Raw genomic sequence first — 21,002 nt, 5'->3', positions numbered from 1 at the left:
TGTGCACTTGCAGCCCAGAAATCCAACCATATCCTGTGCTGCATCAAAAGCAGCATGGCCAGCAGGTTGACGGAGTTGATTCTCTCCTTCTGCTCTGCTGTTGTGAGACCCCACCTGGGGCCTGGCATTCAGTTCTGGGGCCCAGAGCACAAGAAGGCAATGGACATATTAGAGTGAGTACAGAGTAGGGCCAAGAGGATGATCAGAGGGCTGGAGCAACTCTCCTGTGAAGACAGGATTTGGGATTCTTCAGCCTGGAGAAAAGAAGGCCCCAGGGAGACCTTATAGTGGCCTTCCAGAACCTTAAGGAACCCTATAGGAAAGCTGGGGAGGGACTTTTTGTCAGGGAATAAAGTAATAGGACAAGGAATAATAGCTTTAAACTAAAAGAGGGAAGATTTAGATTAGCTATTAAGAAGAAATTCTTTACTCTGATGATAGTGAGGCACTGGAACAGGTTGCCTCATCCCCTGGAAGTGTTAAAGACCCGGCCGGATGGGGCTGGATGCCCATGACAGGAGGGCAGGAACTAGATGACCTTTAACCTCCTTACCATTCTAACCATTCTATGACTCTATTAAAAAAAAAAAAAAAAAAAAAAAGTAAAATTGGATTCCTTTATGCATATAGTTTTCAAATTATTGCAACTCTGTTAGAGTTAGAAAAAAAGAGGAACTCTAGCTTAAAATGATAATTTTCTCTCAATAATTTTATAAAAATAATAGGTTTTAATATTTAAAACATAGTTTTAAATGCTGATAACATTTTACAAAATTGGAAATTTTCAAAACAAACAAACACCTCCAGGCCCCAGGAATTAGAGTGCTGGAGTGAAGAGACTTTTTTTCGCTACAAGAACAAAAATACATTTTTTTCTCCATTTTTTTGTTTTCCTATTGCTATAATAACTAGAAACTTACTTTCTTTTTCAGAAATGAAATCAGAGATAGTAACAACTCATAGTAACAACTGATTCTGTAAATAAGAGTTTAACCATGCCAAATGTATGGCAAAACAATGAGCCAGTTGGGTAATACTGATTTCATAGAAGTCAATTACCTGAAGTATTTCTGTTGTTTTACTGTTTCATATGTTCACAGTGCTCTCTCTCTCTCTCTCTCTCTGTTTAGTTCTTCATTTTCTTTGTTATTTTTAGTATCTCTTTTAAATCTGTACTTTTCTCCTAATTTCCTTCCACGTCTCAGTTATGCTTGAGGATTGCTGGTCTATTTTATTTCTTGTCCCTTGAGGCTATTCAAATACTACTTCTTCAGCCTCATTCTCCCTTATTAACATCAGAATTTCCTTTACCCTTTTACATACTCTTTATAGCTAAAATTTGTCTCCAGGCTTTCCTACAATTAGGTATTGTTTACATGTACTTGGAACAAAATGATTAAAAATGAATAGAGAAGCCAAGTATCTTTGGGCTACTGGCCTCTGAATAGTCAGTTTTGGCACTTACTTAAGTATGACTTGTGCAATGTCAAGTTCTGTCTCAATCTCAATGTGTTTCTTGCTCTTGACTTTCCGGCTTCACATCAGCTGCTGTTCTTCCCACAATTTCTGCCAGAGCCATTAGAGACTAAAACGGTAGTTCCAAGTCCTCACAAAGTGCAAGAAGCATTCTTGTGACATTTTATTCAGTATCTTCCCAATTTTAAAAGTATCAGTGTACATTACCACTGTCCAGTAGAGCAGATAGTCTTTGAGCACAAGATATACAGATTTCCATTCTTAAAAACTAGAGTCCGCATTCTGACAATGATAATCATGCAAATAGCAGAGGATTTTGAGCAGAAGTTGTTATTTGGGCTTGTCATTAATTAGAAGCCTGCATATACTGTAAAGGAAAAGGTCATTGAGCTGTTTAAACTTTTAAACTTTGAAAAAACAAAACAAATCAAAAACAAAAACAACCAATGTTTATTCAAGTTTTAAATAGATACAAATTCCTAATGCTTGTCAATTCACAGGGGAATGCTGCCTCAAGAAAACAAGGACATTACAGACACTTGTATATTTCCTTAAGGAAAACTTTATTTCGGAAATGTAACAATGAGATCTGTGGTTCTTATAGCTTTTTTTTGTTGTGCTAAAGGGTAAAAAACTTTTGGTGGCAGGTAAATTCCAGCCTGTCCTCATATATCAGAGGGGCTGAGTTGGCTGGGTTTAGATTCTGAATGATGCCCAGTTTGGCCCTGTAAGTCTCGTTGCATTCAACACATTGAACTATTATGGATGCACAAACAGCTCAACACACCTCCAGACTAGTAGATTAATGGCTGACACAGTTTACTGAAGCAACAGGAGTAGAGGTTCTTTTGGATTGCTAGTGATAAGTACACCGTCTGAAAAGTATGTGCAAATACCAAGAATATGACTAATACAGCCAACTACAATTTTTTTTTTTTTTTAATAAGGGGTAAATTTATTTATTTATTTATTTATTTATTTATTAGTTTTGGGCAATGCTAATCTGTTTTGGGAAACATGTTGCTTGCAACTAAAAGGGATCTTATTTTCCAGGGGACAAATAGCAATTTTCATAAATCAGCTACCTAAATTTGATGGTATCTAGCATCACTTTGACATTTTAGGATGTAAGTGCATTAGTATATTGCAGTGTTTTGTTTACAGAAATAAAGCTGAGATGGTGATTTTAGTCATGCAGAGATTTAATATGAACACAAATGAACTTTATCATAGAAAATGTGAAGAATAGCACAGAACTTCTGGGGCCTGATTTTATACTTCCTTATATATATTTTTTTAACTGCATTAATTCACTTACGTAAATTCTTATTAATTTGTATGGCTTGGTGCTTGTTCTTACTATTTATGGCAACAAATACATACAGACCCAGCTTGAGAAGAGGACAATCACTGGTCACCAGTTCTTGGCTCATAGGCAGCACGTCTAGGCAACCAGCCTAGGAAAAATTCATACTTTGACATTTTATTTCAATACACGGGAGTTTCTAATCTCACCACCAAGGCTCCACACTGTTGCCAGCTCTCTCAGCTTCCCTCTCAGCTCTGTGAGGACTTACTGTGAATGCTCAGTTGTCTGGGTAAATCTTTTAGAGATGACTTTTTGATGAACAGGGAACTACATCACCTTGCTGCTTCTAAATTCAGACTAGTATGTAACTCTTAAAAATGCAAAGAAAATGTCAGAAGTGTAAAAGTTTCTGTTTACATCTTTACCTATGACTTTTGAGACTGTCAGGGACTCTATTAATAAAAACTAGTAAATTTTAATGTGAATTATACAAGTAGTATCAAAATAGTGCTTAGATGAGGCATAGTTCTAAAATTGGAAATCTGTTCATGAACAAATTTCATCAGAAGAAAAGAAGGCTACGTAGAAATACAGGAACCACATTAAAGAAGGCTGTAGCACCTCTGAAAAATTGATTTAAGCAATACAATAAGTGTAGCACATGCCAAAGAAATAGGTCTATATTACTGCCCCATTCTTCAGGTGAGAAACCTGAATGGTATGAAAAGTATAGCATGGCAAAGCCTGTGTGGAGACCCATAACACAGTTTCAAAGGCTTGTGTAGGCACAAACCTGACTAGTCACGTGTTTCAGTGTGAGGCACACATGGCATTTTCCAAGAAGAAGGCAGTACTTTTCAGGGTGTTTACATGATGGAAAATGGCAATAGGCAAGGTTGCAAGAGGCAAGAGAGCTCAGCTACAGACCAAATCTCTGGAAACATGCTTTGAATTTGAAACAATGCACCTTTATACATGTTCATGTATACATGCAGGAATGCATAATGCTTAAATTTTGTTGGTTTAGGAATGTCTCTTGCATTAAGGTGCAATGCTGCTATGGCGATTGTAGCCTTCACACCCAAAACTTCTAAAGGTACTGTAGTGACATGGTGAACATTTATCCCACAAGAGATGGGCAGGCAGCTTGATAGCAAGGTTTAGGTGAGGGGGATGAAGTGTGTGTTAGAATCTGGGAGCTGAATAAAGGAATTGTGAAGGAAAGACTAGTGAAAACCTAGTTAGAAAGCCACTAACCAAGCAGAGTGCAGTATGGAAGAAAAGGTTGCCAGAAGCTGGAGGGAATGAGCACTTATGTGTCTGTAATCCTGTGACTGCTATTACCCAGAAAGGCTTGGGAGTGTCACACTGAATCCTCTCCAATACCATTTTGGGAATCTGATAAGTGACTATTGTTACTTTTTGCCCAAAACAGAGAAGCCTGAGTATAATTAGACAGAGGGTGTGCACTCCACCACAAACATGCCTGGGGTGCTTCATGTTGTGATGGCATGTTTACAATTCTGTAATCTTTATCCTATGTAATTTTAAGAATTGTTTTTAAATGCCTAACACTAACGAGTGCCCTGACTTCTCAAAGCATAAGACAGAGGGGAAGGATACACTCAGTTTCCTTTTTAGCTGTTGTGGGATGGAAGGACACAGCATTGTTTTTGGTAGTCCAACATTTCTACTCCTGCACTGAATCTGTTTCCACATTCAGAGAAGTCCAAGCTGTTCCCAGCCTCTTCTCCTATCCTGTCTCAGTTCTGGTGCAGGTAAGTGGAGAGTAAAGTTCCTTTTCCTTACCTGGCACATCTGCATCTTTGTGTATAGGTGAAGCTCTTCAATCATTTTCTTAGGAGTTGGAAGACTTCAGAAAGAGTGCTGAATGATAGCTTAGCAGGGAAAAAGTTGTGGGCAGGAACATCATGAGTTTTATTATTCTGAGGCCTTAGGAAGGAACACAAACAAGAACACATTACAGGATTAAGATACCAATCACTAATCATTATTTATAATTAACCTTTTAATGTAAGATTCATCTGTGTACTAAAGAGCACTGATAAAACTGTCTTTCAGTTGCAATCAGCTTTTGATTAAGTGATAGTGTGAGGAGACGTATACCAGGACTTCAGGCAGAGGGAAGGGAAGTAGGAGAAGAGAGAGAGAGAAAGAAAAAAAAAAAAAAAAAAGTAACATGATGAGAGATTTGATAAAATATCATAGCATATCTCCATAATATAAATGCTAATGACAAGGGACAAGTTCAGAATTGATGCAAAGCTGTAAATTCTGGAAGTGGGGAAAGAAAAACTAGAGGATGATTCTGTGAGGGAGGAGACAGATGAAAGGAGATTCTTGATGGAGGAGTGAGTGCCGAGATGATAGGGTGGAAGGTGGGAGAGATACACAGGATGCTGGAGGAGGGAGGAGATTATCTGGGAAGGAAACATAAGTAAAAGGAAGCACATATAGAAAGGAAGACAGAGGGGAAATCTGGCAACAAGCTGGATGCTGCAGCTGTAAAGGAAGCCACCAACAGGACTCCAAAAAGACCAAAGGTAGAAAAACAGCATTTACATAAGTGAAGAGGTCAGAAAATATCCATGATGGAGATTTCTGGAATATTTTTGTTCCCTTCCTTTCTCTTGTTTCTTCATTTTCTGACTAACTAGAGATGGAACATCATAGGAAACAAGGTAAAGAGAAGAGTCTTATGCCATTGGGTGCCTCTTGAGCTACTACACGTGGCAAGTAGCTTTATAGTTCTTGTCATACTAACTCACCTCAGGGTGCTGTTAACCCTCTGGAACAGCTTTTGTTTAATTATGAATGTACATCTCAGACAGGCTGCCCACTGTTGCTATTTGCTGTAACTGTCTGGAAGGAGGTGCTTCCATCTGTTTTTCAAATCCCCAAATTAATAAAACCCTTAACAATTAATCACTGCTATGATAAAAGGATCTTGCAAGGATCTGAAAAGGAAGGCAGAAGGAAGCACTAACACTGTCACTTGACTTATATGTTCTTTTAGACAACAAAGCTCTGTATCAAAGCCTGTGAAAGTCATTAGAAAATTCCATGAATTCGAACAGCTGCATGCACGGCTGCGATCCCTCATTCTGACCTGTCTCTGTGCTTTATGTAACTAAGTATAATAAGCCCAAATCTGAAGAGTTATATGTAGTATGAAACTCCTTACCTGGCTTCCAGAGTCTTGTGAGTATTAAGTAGGATTAGTAGGATTTAGACTGTGTTTTCAAAGAGTTATTGCAAAGACCAAAGTCAATTAGGCTTGTTCTGGATTGGCAACAGGGAGCTGATACATTGCCTCAAATTGCTCGGTTATTGCAGAGGGTAAGGAGTTCAGAGGCAGAGGCTGATGTTGAAAGGACTTTTTGGAGCTAGTCTTTCTTGCAAAGCAGAAGGGTGGAAGAGTGTTAACTTTGGCTGAGAAGTCATACCACTTTCTTATCACTTGAGACAGTAAGGAGTTTAGAAGGTCTCTGCAACTTTCTTTTTCTCTTTCTATATACTCTATATGAGTCCATTGACTCATATCAGCCAGAAGGCTGATATCAGCTCATAGGCTGCCCTATGGCAGCCTAGGTTGCTATCAGGTTGCTACAGAATTTTTTTTTTTTCTTCTGTTGGTAAGGAGCTAACTTAGCTGGCTCTTCTGCAACTCTGCAGCTCCTGGTGGCAAGGGTTGTGAGAGCAGGTCTCCCTCCACACAGGTATGTAAACCTTCTCTTGAACTAAATGCAGTTTATCAGCACAGAGCTGGACATTGTATTGGTATCATGTGAGCATGCTATTGCATCCTGTACTCTTATATGTTAGAATTATTAAGATCAAAGACAGATATATCAGCCTCTATTTCTTGCTTGTTTAAAATTATATAAAGAGCCTATTTACAAAAATTTAGCAAGAGTAAATATAATATTAATCAAAATATTTAATTGTATATGAATATATTGCTAACAGCAAGTTACAATTAAAAGGAAAATAGTCAAAGATTAAACTGTTTATTAGAATTATATATAATTATTTGCCTGTGAATAATTATTTTGTATATAAAATTCTGTGATACAAAGGACTATATGTATTTATTATAAAAATATGAAAGAAAAGAAATATCAAGTGTATGGCTGATCTTAAATGCATACATTTTATATGTGTTATGAATCAACATGAAGATACTGACATAATTATTAAATACAGGAATAGGCAGTATATTTACATGTCTGTGTAGGTTTAAAATTATAATTCATGTCTAATAAAGATGCTGATGTAACATATCTTAAATTCATTTTGACATGAAGTCCTGAGATCAGGTCAGTAAATACAGAATAATCATAAAACCTTAGAATCATTTAGGTTAGAAAAACCTTCAATATAATGTAAATACTAATAACTTGTGCTACTTAAATAATCTGATTCTTTCATATATGATGTAATCACTATAATATTAACTAAGGTTTAAAAAAAAATAAATTTGGTAAAAATATCTTTTATATATAAGTGTAGTCTGTAGCTGTCCAGTGTTGGGGATTTTTTTCTGTTCTCAAGTTATATTTCATAAATGTTTATATCATGGGCACAAAATGGTCAGAAATTGAGGTTTTTTTTCTCTCTCTCTCTTTTTTTTTTTTCAAGTTAAGTTATTACTTTTTGGAACTTCTTTGTGTGTAACTGATAGTTATATGCATATTTCTAAAATGTGATTTTAATCTGAAAGTATAGTGTCAGATTTTAGCATTGGAAAAGTATGTAATTGGAGAAGTTCAGGGTACCTATTATCTGAGTGTTTTATTCATTGCTAAAGTACAGGAATCACCACTAATACTTTTTCTACTGATCTGTTCTTCATAGTTGTTAATGTTTCCTAATATGCAATAACTCTTCATATATTTTCCTAATCTCTCTAGATCTTTAACTGTTGCCAAGGTATCTCTTGTAGCAAAGACAATTTTATATTTTCATTTCTTGTGTGTGTGCTTGTGTGTGTGTGCTTGTGATCTATGTTATATATTTGGATTGTAATAATTAAATATCTTTTCAAGAAAGATATAAAAAAGTTGAAAGATCTTTCATTGCCATGCTCACAAAAGTAGCACAGTAGTACTTCAAGCAGAAAAATAAACAAACAAGCAAAAAAACCCACCTCCTTTGCTATAAGAAAATATAGTAAAAGTTTCTATTGTATAAAGTTGTATAATTGAAGCCTAGCTCACCAGGTCCACAGGGAACATTTATAAATGGTAAAAAACTCTCTGGCACTTGGAGAACATATTCTTGAAAACAGTATGGGTACTGCTTCTTCATGCAGACTGGTAGGCAAGATCCAGAACTGTTGCTGCCAGCTGAAGTGGAAAATCTGGTTTTCTGAAAGTTCTGCACTGCCACTGCTGTAGTCTCTGAGATTTCTCCTTGAGGGACAAAGCTTGATAAGGAAGGAATTTGTTCTGGACTTTGTCCAAATGATTTTCTATGTTGCCCTTTCTTTTGGAAGACTTCCATCTCCCTGGCAGAGGTCTGGATCTCCTGATACTATCCCAACTACTGGTTCTAATTCTCAAAGTAGGACTGGGGAATTGTCCCAGGACATGGGACTGATTAAATAAGTCTTTCTTCTGTTGTTGGCTTGAGGGCAAGCAGGCAAGTTTTTTTTTTCTTTTTTTTCTTCTTTTTTTTTTTTTTTTTTCTTCTGTATCTAGGCTCATAATTTGGTTTTAATTCCTTGCGTTTGTGGCAGAAGTTAAGTCCTGGGGAAGATCTATGTGTTGCTCAGATCAAGGATATCTCTCCAAGTCTGGAATATGTCAACTAATAGAAAATTATGTCAATTTGACAGGTCTCCATCACTAAAGAACTCACCAAAAAGCCAACCTTAAAATTACCTCTTCATTCATTGGAAGCCACTTCTAAGTATGTTGTCCTTAACTATTACACAGACAAAATTATGGTGTAGCTGGAAGGGCAAAAGCTAGTACAAGGACTACCCAGTTCTACCCAGTTCAGGACAACCACATTACAGGCAGATCAGAGTCACTGCCACTGCCTGTTTGGGATGATTCATTATGGTGACTATTTCCCAATCAGATATTGCGGCAGCGAAGGAGTTTTGAATTACTCCATTATTCTGTGACTTCTAAGCCAAGGAGCAGAGTTTTGAAAGAAGAAGAACATGTCCAAGTGGGGACAAGATTTATTAAAATTCTTCTGACTTTCAAAAGATACCTGCTTTCAAAAATTTTGTCCCTTACAATAGGAGCCTCCTCTTTGTGCCTTCCTTAGGTTTCAGAGCAAAAAGTCTATAGCAGTAACAGGATGACATAGTCCTTCGACTAACAGACACTGTGCTGCTTCAGACTCACTCAGAAGTTTGAGTTACTATATTACATTTTCTGTATTGGTTCAGTTCTAAAAAATTCCTTCCTGCCTACATTCTGAACGACTCACATGAACCCATGGGAGTGGAAGAGTAAAAGTCAGCTTTATCTTACCTCTCTTATGCTTTCTTCACCTGATTCTCCTGCTAAAATCACTTAAAAATACTTTTAAATGTAATTTTGAGGACCGAGAAAGGCAGTAGTATATGCATGCTAAGAAGAGTACAGAATACATATTTCTGGGTAAAAATGAACTGAAGTAGCTGCTGGGTTTTCTATCATTCATTTTGCCCTTAAAGAACTTAGTTACAGTTTTATAGAGACACACATCACTGGCAAGAGCCAAATATATCACACTGTTTCCACTGTACTGCTGCCAAGTTGGCATGAGTCTTAATACCTTCTTAAAATGGTATTTTGAGATGCTTTCCATATCATCAAGATACATTGAGAATCACAAGGGACAATATCTTAGGTCCTAACGCTTTCCACAGAGCTGGGAAAACTGCAGTTAGGAAACACTAGTGTGTAGCTACACAGCAGTTTATAATTTTTTTTTTTTTTTTTCCAAGCTCTTATGATGGGAGATCAGGTATTAATGCATCCTTGGGAGGATCTTTTTTTTCATGTTGAAGCAGGCCAAAGGCTACTTGATATCACAGAATGGCTTGGGTTGGAAGGGACCTTGGAGATCATCTAGTTCCAACCCCCCTGCCATGGGCAGGGACACCACCCACTAGATCAGGTTGACCAAGGCCCCATCCAACCTAGTCTTGAACACCTGCAGCTGTGGATGGGGCATCCACAGCTTCTCTGGCAACCTGTTCCAGTGCATCACCACCCACTGAGTAAAGAATTTATTCCTAACCTCTATTCTACATCTATCCTCTTTTAGTTTAAGACTATTCCCTCTTGTCCTATCCTTATCTACCCAAAGGAAGAGTCCTCCATCTTTTTATAAGACTCCTTTAAGTATTGAAAGGCTGCAGTAACGTCTCCCTGGAGCCTTCTCTTCAGGCTGAACAGCCCCAGAGCTCCTAGCCTTTCTTCGTAGAAGAGATGTTCCAGGCCTCTTTGTGGTCCTCCTCTGGATTCACTCTAAGCTCCACAACCTTCTTGTGCCGGGGACCCCAAACCTGGATGCAGTACTCCAGGTGAGGCCTCCTGAGGGCAGAGTAGAGGGGGACAATCCTCTCCCTTGCCCTGCTGGTCATGCCTTTTTTGATGCAGCCCAGGACACAGATGGTCTTCTGAGCTGCAAGTGCACATTGCTGATATGAGGCTGGAGTATGCCTTAGGGCATACACTGGAAAACCTTGAAGGACAACACATCTATAGTAAAAGTTTATGATGTGAGGTGGACAAAAAGCTGCAACAGTCTACAGCAGCCTTTGTCAAAAACTATTCACTAATGTCAGGTGGTAAATATTTTGAACTTTTCTCATTATATTTTCTTATTGTTTTTCAGTTTGTTTGCATTCAACTAGAATCTTGTATAGCTGGTATAGCGCACTGATGAGGGGAGGAACTAAAAACCTTTCTGGGGAGTTTGAGTGGAATCATTCCAACATTAACCATCTAAAAGTTAGGTGTCTAAGTTAAGTGAATCATTTAGGTTCTCTGAAGTTAAAGAAGTTACCAGGATGTACAAAGGATATGATGCCTCTTTGCCTAAGGTGTTTAAGGTAGATGGAAAAATTCCACTGAAGTTCCCATACCTCTCCATTGGGAGGACAGGAAACCAGTTCATCTTCCTTAAGCTGGATGCCTCCTTTCCATCTGTATAAAGTCATTATAACAAGTATTTGTAGATAACTTTAAACAAACAAACAAACAGAATCATCACTATGAAGCTTTCTTTTCATTTGTGTCCTAAAGAGAGAAGACACTAAAAGCCAAACTGAAAAATCTGAAATATCTTAATATTTCTTTCCTTTAAAATGAAGTCTCTGCTCCTTGCTGTGTACTTCTGATCTCTGCCATGGATTTTGGAAAGTAAGATGATACAAAATACCAGTCACAGAGAGAGCACCTGAGACAAAGACATTTAGGAAAAGAAAATTAAGTTCTAAATAACTATTTTTTCTATTATGTTGGTGAAGGACTTATTCAAGTCCTATTTAAGCAGTACCTGAATACTGGCGATGTTGACTCTAGAAGAGGCTCATAGGTAATAGGAGTCAAGTAAATTGTTGAAGCTGGTCCAGGTGGAAAGCTCACATTCTACTTATGTATTATATGATTAAGTGATATGCAGAAGGCTTTCATTTCCATAGGAAACCTCATTATCTTTCATAAATACAAAATACTTCATTCTGTTTAAAGGAGCGTCTCCTAATATCTCCTATACATCTACAAAGGTAAAATTCCCATTCAGATGGTGGCATATTGTACATTTTATTCTTCAGATGATTCATCTTCCTCATTGTCTTATTCAGTCAAATTAAGTACACATGAGAGAGCATGAGTGTGTTGAATTAGAAAGAGCATATTTGGGGATGGGAGGGTTTTTTTTGTCTTGTAAATGTTTAAATCTTTCATTATTGAGTAAGATATAATATTTTTTTGAGGATCTTAACTTCATGTTAAGGTTAATTTTTACATTTTTACATGTCTATAATAGACAAATGAAGAAAATTCCTGAGGTTTTTTTTTTTTCTTTTTCTATAGTTGTGGAAGTGCAGAATACAAAGTCATGTTATGTCATATATCAAAGAATTCCGAAAAGAATTTGAAAACATTTATGTGTACATCCCTCAGAATTCAAATTATATGAAACATAAAGATAAGTAATCCACCAATAGGCACAATCTTTCTTAATTAAAAAAAAAAAGGGGGGGGGGGTTGTCATTGAGTGTTTAGATTTCATGACATCTATATTTCTTCTCATTCACTCTTTCTATATTTAGAAAACACCCCAAAGAGAGTGATTTCCAAAAAGCCCTACTATAAAATCCCTATAAAAGCCAGGAATTACATTCATCTAATCAGAATTTTCTCATTTGTAGTCTGTTTATTTCAGGAAATAAATATGGATATAATTTATATGTGGTTGACAAATGCATTTGACTTGTTCTGCTTCCTGTGGTTTTCTCTGTCCTCATCATGCATGTGACTGTCATTTACATTAGTTCTCTTTCTTGACAATTTCTCTTTGTCTAGGTAGTCTGTTGTCATATCACTGGGGATTCCAATGATATACATATCTTTTTTTCTTTCTCTGTCATTGCTCTGTTTCTCTGTCTGTTTTCTCCCCTATAACCTCTGAATTCTGATCTAAAGCCAGAGAAGATCAGAAAATGGTATCAGAAGTACCATTAAGTACTTATACTTTTTTTTTCTTTCTATTTTATAAAACAGAGAAATAACTGACATCTGAAAGTGCACAGCTTCTCCCTTAGCTTCAAATCCCTTTAGCTGTTTCTTCAGTTTAACATGGCTGTCCTCATTTCACCACAGAGCACAGCTTGCCAAAAGAGATTTTGCTTATACATGACGAGTGCAGAATATTATGTCATAAAATTAAATAGTGAAACTCTGCATATATATGTTGCAAACTGAGCCTCATTACATCTGTTTTAGTGCCTTGTAATTTACATTTTAGGTTAAAAAAAAAAAAAAAAAAAAGAACACCAACAAGAAAAAATGAGCAGTAGATGTTCTCCCTTCCGAAAGGAAGAAAATAGGCATGGTAGGGAATATCTCCATGGACAGGTGTGAGCAATTGGAATTGCCTTCTCTTAGAAGGGACAAATCGGTAATGAATAAAGCAGTGCAGCTAGAGAGGAAAGCTGGGAGATTCCCAATGAGCATCCTCATGACAGTATCATATGAAGACACCTCCAATGGAAATAATTAATAATATTAAGAAAACTAGTTCATGGTAACCATAGGATGGAGGGCTGCTTCTGTCCACAATTAAACCTCACTCTTTAATTAGAAACAGAAGACAATTTTACTGCATTTTCTAGGGTATGAAACTGGAATTAGTTAGGCTCACCAAATTTCCCTGGCCATGAGCCTTCTTCAGACTGTCCTACAGGTTTCTTTCAAAGGACTAAAGTGACTTTCATTCTTACTTTCACTACCAGAAGAAAAACTCAAATTCAGTAATCTTCATCCCTTTTATACTTAACAGAAGTAGATTAGAAGAAGGGAGCTTCTTCTACAACAGCTCAACTTTCAAATAAGGCAATATCAAAAACAATAAACAGTCAGTCAAAATGTGTAAAAAATACTGAACATGTGGATCACAAACTACAGTGCTACACGCTAAAAGTTTGGACCTAAGAATCTGTTTTATAAGAATATTTTCTCTTAAGAAATTAATAATTAAGAAAGCTGCATGTAAATCACTTCCTCTTGCTGCTGCCAAAAGAATCTTTCAGAGCAATCCAGTCATGGCATGAAAGGGTGAAAAAAAAATCTGACTGCCCGACTGATCATTTTTAATTTTTAGTAGACACTAAATATGATAGTAGATATCAATGTAAAACTGATTTTTAGATACACTAAGAAAAAGAAGCTTGTGGTATTAACTTCATGGACCTTGCAATATAAGGGGAAGAGTTAGTACTTCATGACAAAATGTTGTAATCCAAATTGTGTGTAAAAAAAAAAAATCCCTTTGAAAATATTCTCACATTTCCTGATTTATGTATGTATTTATTTTATTTGAAAATATACTATGTTGATGATTAAACTGAAAAGGTGTTTATACTGTGTTTTGAAACAGAATGATTGCAATAATAAGCCTTAATACAGCAAAGCATGCTGTATAGCAAATGGTATTTGAAAATGTTCTGTTTCTTAAAGAAGCTGTGAGGAACTGGTTAGTGATAACATGCTAATAGAAGCACTTTTAAAGCAAATGGATATTAGAGAAGTGACCATGAACCAAGTAAGTAAGTTACCCTTTTGTCTCCTTGACCTTTGACTCACTTGGATCAAAATTTGACAAAGATTGCAGCTGCTAAGTATATTACCATGAGATGTAGGTAGTGGCATTTAGTCAGACAGCAAAAATAGACAGCCCCCTTCAAGCACCAATACAACTTAACTTTTTCTTCTGGCAGGAAGATAAACGGGGAACTGACATCTCTTGGAATATATAAATACTCCGTTGGCGTTTAGAGGATTTGTCCTTGGTGGGGAGATTTAGCTGCTTGTTTTTTCTTAACTCGATGCAAGTTGTGTGTTAAGTACTTGTACATTCAGCTGAAAAATCAGTTGCCCTTATTCAAGGTGAGTCATATAATACAAAATTTAAAAGTGTGGGGGGGAAGTTCCTCAGGAAAAAAAAAAAAAAAAAGACTTTTGAATTCACTTGTTGAAAAAAATCTTGAAAGCATTTATTTGTAATATAAAATGGAAAGATAGGATTTGGCAACAATGAGTTAAATTGCACATATATTACTGAAACTCTGCAATGTTAGCAATGGTCCTCTGCGATCAGTGTGGCTGAATTTCCCAATTTCATGCTGTTTTTTAATATTTAATGTTCTTGAAATTACAGTTCCTGGAGTCATATTTAGGAATATTTTGAAATATTTTTAAAGTGATATTTGTAATATTTACTTTTGCAGATAAAAATTCAAAACTAGAATTGTAAAATGCATTAAAGGAAAAAAAAAAAAAAGAAAGAAAGAAAGAAAGAAAAAAAAAGAAATAACTTCTTCCATGCAAATTTTTCTCTTAATAACTTCATGTTCTTTAGTCCCACACTCTGACCTTGAACAGAAGAATTGTAATTATGTTAAATCTCCCCACTGTTTTGGGGCTGAAATTCTCATCAGGATTTTCAAAATCCATTCTCATGTTCATTATGCACATTGCTTCTTCCTCATTTAGCTTCCAGATTTGGGGCAGCAAATCTGGTTCTATGTCACAGTTAAAGAGGTGCATGTTAAACAGTGTTTAAAAATGACTGTTGGAGCTGGAGAAGTCATTAAGAAAATGCAGATAATATTTCTCAGTTTTGTAAGAACTTGCTTTAAACTGATATGTTAAAAAAAAAAAAAAAAAAGTATAAGCAAAGTAGGGAAGAAAAAGTTTAAGAGAACTTTACATTTTTCCTTCTGTTGCTTATAAGTTGTCTTTTCAGAGGTTTGAATGGACCATTTCCATTGCTGATATTCTATTCTATATATTTAAAACAAATTAAACATATGTACCCAATAGTCTAAAATGAGTTAAATATTCTTGTTAATTCTATTGTCATGTCTAAGTTTAAATGATATAGTCTATAGACAGTATCTAGTTTTTATGGTACTTCTGTATAAGGTAAAATTTTTTCACTTGAATATGAATTGCCAGATACAACTATATTCTTACTGGAAATTACTACTTTGGCCTTTATTTTTTATGTTCAGTTATGATATATAAGAGTAGCTTATTAACATCTGTGTGAAACTGTGTAATGTTATGAGTTCTTTTCTTTGAAATTGTGCAATTGTTAATTTGAATTGCATAAATTTGGATATGTCTAGACTGTTATTGCATTGTGTTTGGTGGGAGAAGGGTGAATCTTTTACATTTCACAAAAGCCTAGAATAGACAAAAATTACTTGCAGCCAGTTGCTTTCTAGCTGTTTATTGCTAGCAATCATGAAGAATATCTAGTCAGTCTAATATAAAAATCCACTGGAACCGCTTATACAAGCTTAGATGGAAACCTGTTCCAGTGGAATGTGTATTTACATTGAGTTTGAAAAGTTACATTATGTAAGCCAAAAAAATAAAATAAAACCAAATAGCAATTTCAGAATTTCCTTTAATTAAGAATGTCTGCTTATTAGGAACAATCAGATTTTGCTAAACTAAAGACAATTATATGAACGTATCTGCATATGACAGTCGGTCCTGGTGAATGTCACTTAAAATTTTTCAGGTCTAACTTGAAATTCTTGAGCATGCTTAGAAGTTTGCCATTAACCACATCATCCATCCATCCATCCATCCATCCATTCATCCATCCATTCAGTACATTATAGAGATGTTAATAACTTGGTATTACAAGTATTTTTCAGCTATATTTCTGAATTTTTCAGCTATATTTCTGAAAAGTGCAACAGGTTGCACAAAAATCTGGGAAAAGAGACTTTTTTTCTTAAAATAATAATAATAAAATTTTCTTAATGTTACCCATTTGCAACCACCCAAACCTGTAGTTCAAATAAGGTGCATCTCCTTCTGCAGGAAAAAAAAAAAAAAAAAAAAAAAAAGTTTACACTTATATAAACATTCTTAGTCCTTAGTGAAATTTAGCTAAATGTTTTCTTTCCTTGTCCTTTGTAAGTGCTGTAAGTACTGGTCAGAGTGTAAAGTTTTGATGTAGGAACCACAAGGAATCAGCTGGTGGCAGGTGGGTGTAAAATGCAATAAAGGAAAAAACAAAACAGAAATAACTGGATGACTTTTATAGCCAATGTACTGTCCTGTGATTGCAAGAAGTAGTCTTTCAGTCATCCTATCTGCAAGTTTCCAAATAGAAATGATTAAAATGCCAGCCAATCTCAAACGTACAGATATAGTCATTGTTAATATCAAGGGACCCATGAACTGCTAACCAAAGAGCAGGCAACAGGTAGGTGTTTGGAGCAGATGAAAGGAGCAGACTGGGCACAGGTGCAGACATGATATGATTGTTGTGACAACAGTCACAAGGGGATACAGCCTGCTGACAAAATGCATGGTGTCTTCTTTTTCCCCCATAAAAAATTGACCTCATAATGGAATATGGGATTCACAAAAATAAAACACATGGCTGTTCCTACACTTACTATACTATTAAGAAATTCAGGAAGCCTTTTAATCCTCATGAGTAAGCTCGGAATTCAGGTTGAGTTGTTCTTTCACTACATCCTTCTCTTTTCTTTGTTCTCTGTGTTTGGCCTTGAATGTGTAATTAACCCTGCAAATAACACCTGCTTTAAAAATGATTTAGAGATGAGCACAATAATTTGACAAACAAAAATTGTTAAGAATAAAAAAGACTATGGGTAATGACATGTAAAATAGAGAAGAGTTGAGTTACTGTTATCTGGAGGTCTAAGGCAAATAAAAAATTCAGTGGCTGTGACTAATTCCCAAGCAAGCATAAATTTCAAATTATGAAGTTCTTTGTCCCAGTTATTCATAAGCTGTAACAAATAGGACAAAATACCACTGGGAGCTTATGTTTTACCATCTCTCAACCCTGGTGTCATTTTGATTTTCTCTATAACGTCTTTCAGTAGGGACCAGATGTCAAAACACTTTACCACATATTACCATCAACTTTTGTTTTCCAAAGAATAATTGCAAACTTGTTTTTTCTGATACTCAGTGAAAGATAAGGTACTACAGCCTCCAAAGGTCAAAATGTAGACAATGTTTTAAAAAGTCTGCCTTTCTGTAGTTAATTGGGATTAATGAAACTTGGTGTGTACAACTGAGAGTAAGAATTCAACTTCTACAATCATGCCTTGGCCATGATTTTGCTGAAACAAAGTTTATCCTTTCAGTACTAGAATATGGACTGACAGAGGTCAGGAAAGACGAATTTTCCATAGCTGTCTCTCACTAGAGATTGGCATTACTGCCAAGGTAGAATGAATTCACAGTCTGGGTAGCTCCCACTAGCAATGTAATGTCCTGATTTTGCCTGAAGTGGGAGCCATGGGCACTGAAGCGCGTGATAAAAGATGAAGGCTATAACCTCGTGCTTTGGCACAAAGATTTCTAAAAATGCGTTTTCCTGAAGAAGAGTATCAGCTACATAATATTGTGACACTTTTCTTTAATAAAACAGAGGGGAAAAAAATAAATAAGTAAATAAATAAATAAATAAATAAATAAATAAAATAAAATAAAACCACCACCAATAAAACAACACACTTAATAGCACACTTAATGGTATTTTAGAGAATTCAGGAAAAAAGACAAGTGACTATCTTGCCAACTGTGTATATCTTTATTTTTTTTTCTTTTTCTTTTCACTGTTTGCCACTCTCTGGTTTTGACCTGTTATCTCCCTACCTGCTTCACCTAATGCACTTTGTATTTTTGACCTTTGGAATGTGATTTTTGTTCACTCTCTCCTTATACTAGCAGCTTCACTCAAGAAGATCAGTGAGTTTGTTGGGACCAAGAAGTGAGGAAAAGAAAAGCATCAAGGCTTGCAGCAAGGATATTTTTACATCATCTGTCTGCACCCTGAAGAAGGAGAGGAATGGGCTGTAACCGAAACTGTGGGCTCCTCACTGGGGCTGTCATCGGTGCTGTGCTGGCCATCTTTGGAGGAGTTCTGATACCAGTTGGAGATAACCTTATAGGCAAAGCAATAGAAAAGGTAAAAACTATTTCCTCTTTCAATCCAGATGGTTTGTGGATAGTCATTATTTCTGAATCTTGTGTTCTGTTTCTGCTTTTTTCCTTTTTTTTAAATATTATTATTTTTTTAAAGCCAAGTCTTCGTAATGTAAACAATCCAAAATTAGGACTAGTTGCTGCAGAACTTTTAAAACTATATTAATTACATTACTGTGTTTACTTCCTTGCTCTCTTTCATGATTCACATGAGAATCTGAAATATTTTTTCAAGATGGGTTTTTATTAATGTAATTTAGAAGTAATACATATTTTTTATTTTATTGCAATTACGATTGTTTTTTTTTTTTTTTTTCATTTCCCCCCCCATGCTGATACACCTATTTTTCTGCATTTTTTCCCTTATTTTGGAACTCAGTCAATGCACTTATGCATTCCCTACTGCACATAACTTAAACAAACTTATGATGCAGAATCTAGTCTTACATTTATGTGCATTCAGATCATGATCTGTGACTATATAATTCAAACACATCATGTTTCACGAGACTACATGGTCTCATCATACATATCTCCTTGGTTCAAGGAGTGTGAAGAATAATTGAAGCAGTGTTGTAGACCTGGTAGAAACATGTCCCTCCCTCCCTCTCTCCTCTTCCCACTGTTTCCCTTTCTCTCTCTTTCTCTTTCCCCCTCTCTGCCCTCCCTCTTCCTCTCTCTCCCTCTCCCCCTTCCTCCTTCCCTCTCTGTCTTTATAATCTCATTTTGTCTTTAATTAAAAAATAGAAGTTAACTTGCTAAATCTTCAGTGAAAAGGAGTGTATAACCATGGAGCAATGGAAATACCATAGAAGCCATGGGGTATCCACCACAGGAGACATAGAGTCTCCTTGGGGTCATTACAATGGTCCTTGTCATAGAATCATGGAACCAATTAAAACCAGTCTATCCAACCATCCAACAGTTAAAAATGTAGAAATCAGGCTTTGGCTGATTGCTAATCTTCCTAATGATCTGTTTAGCTGAAGACCTTGGAAATCTTGGAGATAGTTATTAAAAGGCCCTTTTTGAAGACTGCCTTTAATTGATCATCTATATAATTTAGACAAGGAAGTTGCAACCTAGAATCTAGTACCAGTTTGTTTAAAAAAAGAAAAAAAAAGAAAAAAAGAAAGGGTTTCTGCATTTTAATTAACATTCTGCATAACATTTTTAATTTTGACAAGAAGAATTATTCAATTCTTAGCATCGATTGTATTTTTTCATATTTTCAGATTCATAGAAAATAAAAATTATTAAAAGAAACATGGGAATATCTCACTAGCTAACGTATCACTCTCCTTCCAATATCTTGACAAAAAAAAAAAAAAAAAAAGTTTAAAATAATTTTAGTTGATTGGCATATTGAGGAAATGACAGGTTTTTTAGAAAACATGTATTTTTAAAATGTATATCTCTTTACATTTAAAATTTACTTTGAGTTAGTCCAGAACATTTTCTAATGCCACTCAGCTTTTTCAAAGCAAATTATACACACTAGCAATGTTATGCATTCATCTGTTTACTTATAATAATGAACCAGTTATACAGCATGCTTTGCAAATGTCTACACATTAAATTATACCTGCATGAGTTCTTAGTGGTAAAGTTTTAGACTCTTTATAATTTTCTGCATTGTGATCATGTTTCAGATGCTTATATTTCAAGGCAGCTTCTTTGAAGTATATAAAAAGGAGAACATGTACCAGTATTCATACGAGTAATACAAGAGTAAATTTGTAGAGGTTTTCTTTATTTAAGTAAAAAAATGTATTTTTTTTTCCTAACCACAAATCAAACTGGATTATTTATTTTATATTTATCGTGATGATTATTCAGTGAGATCATAAGACTGTAAGACAATTAATTTTCTTAACAAATATGTCAAACAGCTGAAATATGTGATCAGTAGATACACAAGAGGGTCTTGAATCTGCCTAATTCTGATTTATTTTTGTTGATGACTAGCAAGAAAAACAAATAGTTCTTAAATATTGCAGTTATACTTAATAAAAATATATAGATGACAGCAAAAATATATAGATGACAGCAAAGGAAACAAGTCTGCTGAACAGAGAATACTAAAACATGCATTTTTTTCCTGAATCATTTCACTTTTGAAATTGTCATTTTTTAAGGAAACAGATTTTTTAATTGAAACAGAGACATTTCAGTGACAGTTTTATCTAGAATTTTCCAAGAATAGAGACTGCAGGATAGAAAGAAAAACAACAAGCAAACAAACAAACAAAAAAATGAGCAAGACTTTCAGATATGACCTGTATCATTCATATTTCCATTTTGTCTGATACAAGACAAAGGCTGAACTTGGGTTTTCATCCACTAGGATGAAAACAAGTGTCAAAATACCAGATTTTTAATAAAAAGGAACAATTCTTTGAGATATCACCTTATCAGCCAAATTATGTCTTAACATTCTACACAATCCAAAGCCTGAAAGAGACCCCACA

The 21,002-nt window shown here is 35.4% G+C and overlaps 2 protein-coding genes across 11 annotated transcripts in view; one reads left to right on the top strand and one right to left on the bottom strand.

The window, feature by feature from the left end:
• LOC101797418 (guanine nucleotide-binding protein G(t) subunit alpha-3) overlaps positions 1-6,216 on the bottom strand; it is a 77,542-nt gene extending 71,326 nt beyond the window's left edge. The window contains exons 1-2 of the mRNA XM_072028538.1: positions 5,991-6,216; positions 4,595-4,738 (exon numbers count right to left, since the gene is read on the bottom strand). The gene's annotated coding sequence lies outside the window, so the exon portion shown is untranslated. The remainder of the gene's footprint in view (positions 1-4,594; positions 4,739-5,990) is intronic.
• CD36 (CD36 molecule (CD36 blood group)) overlaps positions 4,413-21,002 on the top strand; it is a 38,679-nt gene continuing 22,089 nt past the window's right edge. Inside the window, exons 1-4 of one of the 10 annotated variants that reach the window (XM_072028036.1) lie at positions 4,418-4,563; positions 6,447-6,525; positions 14,259-14,427; positions 18,274-18,514. In XM_072028036.1, the coding sequence (XP_071884137.1) occupies positions 18,395-18,514 (120 nt within the window). In that variant the 5' untranslated portion in view covers positions 4,418-4,563; positions 6,447-6,525; positions 14,259-14,427; positions 18,274-18,394. Of the gene's footprint in view, positions 4,564-5,329; positions 5,350-6,267; positions 6,526-14,258; positions 14,428-18,273; positions 18,515-21,002 lie in introns of those variants that run through there. The other 9 variants (XM_072028239.1, XM_072028147.1, XM_038183702.2 and 6 more) reach the window with 9 other exon arrangements.

Source organism: Anas platyrhynchos, chromosome 1 (genome assembly GCF_047663525.1).
Source record: "Anas platyrhynchos isolate ZD024472 breed Pekin duck chromosome 1, IASCAAS_PekinDuck_T2T, whole genome shotgun sequence".
Classification (NCBI taxonomy): domain Eukaryota; kingdom Metazoa; phylum Chordata; class Aves; order Anseriformes; family Anatidae; genus Anas; species Anas platyrhynchos.
Note: the sequence above shows the minus strand (reverse complement) of the source record. Positions and strands in the feature narration are given on the sequence as shown.